Below are 6,855 nucleotides of genomic sequence, written 5' to 3'. Positions count from 1 at the left end.
TTTGAACTCAGTAGGATGAGTCCTCCTGACTCCAGGCCCAGCACTCTATCCACTGTGCCACATACCTGCCCCACACAGTGTATGGGCAAAATCAGGATTTGAACCTAGATCTTCCTGGCTCCAAGGTCGGCTCTCCACCCACTAGGTCATGATGCTTCTCTGACCTCCCATATATAAAAGTCTTCCCTTTTATGAAATTCCCAGAAGCTTACAAGCTCTTGGATTGGAATACCATTTAGTATCTGGGCAAAGTCCAGCTCTGATTCCCAAGTGACCTTTGTGCCATAGCCAGCATCAATGACAATCCTCTCTAAAAACTGCCCTCTAAGGTGGTTGGGTATCCCTATTTAAAGCGGTGAAGCTATGAGGCTCCCACAGTATCAGACCTGCTGAGAGTTATTCAACACACATCCTTTAGAAGGGGAATCAGGGTGCCAAGGTGGGTGAAGTGCCTGGCCTAGGGTCAAGAAGATCTGAGTTCAAATCCAGCCTCAGAAGCTTGTTAGCTGTGGGACCTTGGTCACTTAATCTCTCTCAGCTTCAGTTTCCTCAGCTATAAGAAAGGAATAATAATAGTACTTACCTCATAGGCTTGAAGTAAGGATCAAATGAAATAAAAATAGGTAAAGTGTTGTATGAGCTACTGTTATTAACAAACACTGGTTAGGTATCTAATGTGCAGGAAAGCAGAGCCCAGCATTGCAGAGAGTACAAATGCAATTTAATTCAACAAGGATGAATTAAGTGGCTATCAGATATTGGGCCACTAACTTCAAGGTGCCACGGGAGATATAAAGCCAACAAAACACCAATCCTGCCCCGGAGAAGTCTGTCTTCTCATCAGGAGAGATCATGGACCCCAGAGGCCATCAGCTCCAAGCACCTCATTTTACAGATGAGGAAACTGAGGGTCAGAGAGGTTAAATAATTTGCCCAAGGTCACACAGATAGCTGGCTTCAGAAGTGAAGGGATTCAAACCCAGATCCTATGACTATCTGAAAGGTAATAATAATAACAACAACAAACTGCTTAAAGTTTGTAAAGCACTTTACAAATACTATTTTATTTGATCTTCTCAACAACCCTGTGAGGCAGTTGCTATTTTAATCCCCATTTTACAGTTGAGGAAATTAGAACTGATAGGGATGAAGCAGCTAGGTGGCTCACTGGATAGAGCACTGAGCCTTGAGTCTGGAAGACGTGGGTTCAAATCCAGCCTCAGACACATAGTAGCTATATGACCCTGGGCAAGTTACTCAACCTGCTCGCCTTAATCCACTGGAGGAGAAAATGGCAAATCACTCTAGTATCTTTGCCAAGAAAACCCCAAATGGGGTCATGAAGAGTCAGACACGACTGAAACAAAACAACAACAACCTTTTACTCCAGAACTAGCGCTATTTCCAATGTGCCAAAATGGTGGAAACTTTGACAGAAACAGAGCCTCTTTGGAGGAGAAGGAAAGAGAATTATCTTATATTTCTAAAGATAAAATGCTAACTATACCTAACAATGATTTTCACTTCTTTTTTAAGTTCAAACTGACCCAACAGCTGGGCCTAAAGAGTAGCTCTTAATGACTCAACAGCAACTTGGAAGGCAGTCTCCAGTGGAGTTCCACAGGGCTCTGTGCTCGGTTTTCTACCTTTTCGTATTCCTTGTAATACCTGGCACAGTACCTAGTATATAACAGGAACTCCATAAAAAGCCACTGATTGGCCGACTGCTAGATACAAAATTCATTCATTTAATGAACATTGACAAAGCACCGCTGTGTCCATGGCACTGTATTAGATGCTGAGGGTGACAGACGGAGGTAAATGAAATTTAGATAAGATGGAGTAAGTTTTGATTGGAGATGGGAAAAGGAAGACCCAGGAGAAGAGGAAAAGCAGAAGCAGGCTGGGCACAAGGTCCTAGGGCCTCAATTTCTCAATGTTGAAATGCAGACAGTATGACTTATTGTGCCTACAAGACGGACTTAGCATGAGACTCACAGTAAAGTCTATATTTTAGCACTTTGCAAACCTTCAAGGCAAATCCAGCGCTAGCTACCATACTCAGTGTTTAATGACTTCTGAGATCCCTTTGATCACTAAAAATTCTATGATTCTATTAGATTAGAAGATAAGCTTGTGATCTAATGTTACCCTTACATAGATAAAGGAAGATAAAGGCCAAAGGCGTAGGAACAAGTTTTACAGAACAAATTTTTTTATTAAGGGGATTTGTTCTGTGAAGTTTGGATTCAGTTAAAAGGCTGCACTCAAGGACCTAAAGGGCCACATGTGGTTCCCCACCCCTGGTCCAAAGGAATAGCAGGGGATGGAGGAGGGAGGCCAGGCAGTTAGGGAACAGGAAATAACAGTACTAGAAGCAATCTGAAAAGTCACCACAAACCATGACTCCATTCTACAAGCGTGACCAAGATGAGACCAGCAGAGACAAAAACGACCATTCACTGAGCAGCCAACAGCCCAGAGATCAATGCGGAACTGGGGATTCGTGGGCTCCTAGGAGTAGGTTCCCAAAGTGGCCTTCTAGGTGGGCATTAAGGAGGGCAGCAATTATGTTTAGCAACCCAAAACTTAAATTAACCTTGACATCTGTGCCAGCTTAGTCATTAAAATTATTTGTTTCTTTTTCTTTTTTTAAACCAGACCCATGATTTAATTGGTACAAGAAACTCTCCTTCAGTGGTATCACTGAAGACTGACACTTCCTCTGCAGTTGAGGAAGTTCAGTGCCTGGGTCACAGAGAAGCTAAAGAACTTGTCCCAGGTCACACAGGCAAAGGCAGGACTTGAATTCAGGTCTTCCTGACTCTAAGGTCAGCTCTCTCTCCACCAGGCCAAGCTGCCTCTCTTTCTCTTTCTCCTCACATACCTCTGAATGACACTGCTTACATGGCAAAAAGGCTCTCCCATCTACAATATGTATCCATCCTAGAAGGTCAAATGGAGAATATTCCAGGGAGCTCAGCTTTGAGGGTGTTCCCAGTTGCTTGTAGAGACCAAGGCTGCCACAGGTGAGGACCACTTCCTGCTACAGTCTAGTTCTGTGGACAATCTACTCAAGAACTGGCAATGAGCTATGCAAGCAATCATAAAACTCACACAGTCAATTCCCTCATCATAGCCAATTCTCAGCCATCCACGCTAATGGTAGCAACCCTCCCCTCCCATACCTACTCTTGAAATTACTTTGCACTTACTTTGTATCTATTTTATATTATGTGTGCTCCTCCAATTCCTCTGCAACAGAATGTAAGTTCCTTGAGGGCAGAGACTGTTTCATCTTTACCTTTGTCCCTCCACAAAAAGCCTACCTCAGAGATGCAAGGACTTGCCATATACAAAGCATTTAATAAACATTTTTTATTCACTCATTTATTCACACATAGTGAGTGCTTAATAAATGCTTGCTGAATTAATTGATTCAACTTATTCCAATTAATTCAACTAAGTAATTGTAATAAGTTAAAAGTATGGAAAACACAAAAGGGTCTTTCAAAAAGCACTCTAATTTGGATTTCATACCAAATTTTGTGTAAGGGATACACATTCAGAAAAAGAAAAAGAATGAAACACAAACCATTCTCTGGCATTAATCTGATCTCTCCCTGGCTTGTTGATTTTTGGCAGCCTGGACCCCAACTGGCCAGGTTCTGGGTGTGAGAGGGGTCAGGAAGGAGACTCAGAGCTGCCAAAAACACTTCCCAAAATGGTTGATAACTGTGTAAAAACTGTTAGTTGATAATATTTGGCCAAAGCTTTGCTAATTTTTTAGTGGCATCGGAACAACAAGGTCATCCAACAAATGAAAGCAAGCCACTCCCACCATAAAAAACTGGTTTTTAAATCAGCAATAGGGTATCAGCTGTCATTGAATCCGAGCTCCTGCAAATGCAGCAAATACAAGAGAATAAATGGCCCAGATGAAACCAATCACCAATGAAAGCCAGAGGCAGAATACAGAATCTTTCAGCACACACGAGGGTCTGAAACTCACCAGCACCAAAAGCAAAGAAGAAACCCTTATCAGGGTACTCCTCCAAGAGTGCCTTCACTCGCTTCCCCATACGCTCATTCCGTTTGTAGATGAGCTCCTGGCGGAAATAGCTGTCAATCTCCTGAGCGGTGATCCTCTCCTGAGGCGGCAGTGTAGCATTAATAAAATTTGGAACCTATGTTTAAAAAAAAAAATCCTTAAGGGATGGCGATTGTTAGTAGGGCTGCTTAAAGAGAAATAGAAAGAAGCTGGTGCCCACCAACTGGGCAATGGCTGAATCAACTGTGTCCTAAGAATGTAATGGAATGTTGCTGTACTCTAAGAAATGTCAAATACAAGGAATTCAAAGAAGCATGAGAAGATTTGTATGAACAGATGCAAAATGAAGCAAGCAGAGCCAGAAGAACAAGATACGCCATGATTAACAACAATATAAATGGAAAGAACAACTATAAAACAATTAAAACTTAATGCTTCAAGTTTGACCCTAACAAAGAGAAAGAAGAAAGAACCTCTCTCTGCTGTTTTAAAGAGATGAGGAGGAGCAACTAGGTGGCACAGTGGGTAGAGGTCCTCCTGGATTCAGGAGGACCTGAGTTCAAATCTGACCTCAGACACATAACACTTACTAGCTGTGTGACTCTGGGCAAGTCACTTAACCCCCATTGCCCAACCCAAAAAACAAAGAGATGGGGGACCACAAGTGTGGAATACTGCATATAAAATCAGACTTTTTTGATATGTCAATTAGTTTTATAGAACTTTCTTTTCTTTCTTCCTCCTTTTTTATTCTTTATTATAAGGGATGGCTCTCTAGGAGAGATAGCAGGGAAAGATACAGTGGGAAAGGAGAATATGGTAAGAACGTGTGTGTGTGTGTGTGTGTGTGTGTGTGTAATTGGTTTAAAGTACAGAGGTGTCTTTCCAAGTCCACAGCCCTCAAGGGGACCCCCAGTTCCTTGAGTAGTGGTAGAACATAGGAACAAAGAAATAGGGTCACAAAGGACTTCAGAGGACAGCAAGTTCAACTTCTTCATTTGACAAACAAGTCAATTGAGGCACAGTGGAATTAAGTGACTTGCCCAGGGTCACATAGCCAGTTAAGTGTGCAAGGCAGTTCTCTGTAACTCCCAAGTCCAGCACTTCAACCACTACACCACACGACCTTGCAACTCAAGAGTTAACATCAAGGGAAGTTAGTAAGAGCCAGGCATTTTGCCATGAAACTCATAATGACTCCAGAGAGAGGTTTCAGACTGATGCTTGAGCAAAAGGATGGGAAGATCCTAAGATAAGTCGCCATGGAGACCCAGGGATAAAGTCACTGCAACCAAACACCCCAGCCCCAAAAGGAAGGGTGGGTGTTTTGTTGAGCTGGCATTAGTCAGTGGCTAAACTCCACTAGGAAGAGAGCTTCTGGGAAGTGGTGCCATCCCAAAAAGGGAAGAGCTCTGGACCTTCCAAAGGGGGATGAGAGGTAACTCCCAGCCCAGCATGGGGCTGCCCTCAGTAAGCGAGCCCAGGAGCTGGCAGCCTGTCACATGAGATGCCTATTTGATCACTGAATGTTTTCGAGTGCATCTCCTAATTAAAAGGATTCTAGAAATGACAGAAACTACAAGGCCAGACCAAACTAAAGCAAACATACATGAAGTTCTGTATTTTTTTACCTCTGAAAAGGGGCCTAAGAAACAAGGGGACCAGATGCCCAGAGGTCCCTTTAGGCTCTAGGTCTCTGATCCCATCATCCTATGAATTTATGATTGGTCCAAAGCTTAGGTCAGTCGCCACTCTGAAGCTTGGTCTTTGACAGTTGCCTTGGGGCTCTAAGAGGCAGACAGCTGAACCTGGAGTCAAGAAATCCTGCTCCAGCCACTTAGTAATTGTATAATCCCCAAGTCACTTAAATGCTCTGTGCCTCAGTTTCCTCATCTGTAAAATGTGGAAAGGCCTCTAAGGTTCCTTCCAGCACTGAATCTTTGATGCTGTGACTTGCTCAGGGTCACACAGTCAGTCAGTAAAGGTCCCGACTCTGAGGCAGACACTTGACCTCTCAATTTGTGATTATTAATGCTGCTGTGGAATAGAATAAAATATATATGTTTAAGAAACATATGATAGTGAATAGAAAAGGAGTAAGGGGTCACAGATTTACAGCTGGGAGGGACCACCTAGTCCAACACTCTCACTTGACAAATGAGGAACATTGGCCCAGAGTCAAATAGCTATTAAGTCACTAAGGTAGGATTTAAATCCAAGACTTCCTGACCCCAGGAACACAGCTTGTCTTGCCAATTCCCATGCCTATTAGTGTCCCATCTATGTATGTTAGCGGTAGCCTGCTATTGTAGGTACAGAACAGAAAGCCAGGAAGATCTGGGTTCAAGTTTCACCTCTAACACATCCTGGCTATGTGGTATTGAGGAAGTCACAACATCTCAGTGACCCAGGCAATTTTCTAAGACTATAAAAAGCAGCTAGGTAATGCAATGTACAGAGTACCAGGCCTGGAGTCAGAAGGACCTGAGTTCAAATCCAGCCTCAGATACTTAGTAGCTATGTGACCCTAGACAAGTCATTTAACCCTGTTTGCCTCAGTTTCCTGGAGCTGGAGAAGTAAATGGCAAACCACTCCAGTATCTTTGCCAAAAAAAACCCTAGACATGACTGAACAGCAATAAGATGCTGACTTGCATCAGAAGAGGGAGTTTCTTCACCTGGAAGTTCCCTTTAACCAATAAAATCATTACAAATCCATCAATGAAGGAAAAGTTAAATAATAAAAAAAAAATTAGATTTAAGATTTGAACTTGTTCCCTAGACTTAGTACTCCCAAAGAGGCA

The 6,855-nt window shown here is 42.8% G+C and overlaps 1 protein-coding gene across 1 annotated transcript in view; it reads right to left on the bottom strand.

The window, feature by feature from the left end:
- The window catches only part of TRABD2A (TraB domain containing 2A), a 53,516-nt gene that overhangs the window by 17,401 nt on the left and 29,260 nt on the right, over positions 1 to 6,855 (bottom strand). Inside the window, 1 exon segment of the mRNA XM_027846102.1 lies at positions 4,013 to 4,187. Within this exon segment, the coding sequence (XP_027701903.1) occupies positions 4,013 to 4,187 (175 nt within the window).

The sequence above is a fragment of the Vombatus ursinus genome, unplaced genomic scaffold (genome assembly GCF_900497805.2).
Source record: "Vombatus ursinus unplaced genomic scaffold, bare-nosed wombat genome assembly UNPS02015066.1, whole genome shotgun sequence".
Classification (NCBI taxonomy): domain Eukaryota; kingdom Metazoa; phylum Chordata; class Mammalia; order Diprotodontia; family Vombatidae; genus Vombatus; species Vombatus ursinus.
This window is presented reverse-complemented; position numbering and strand designations above follow the sequence as displayed.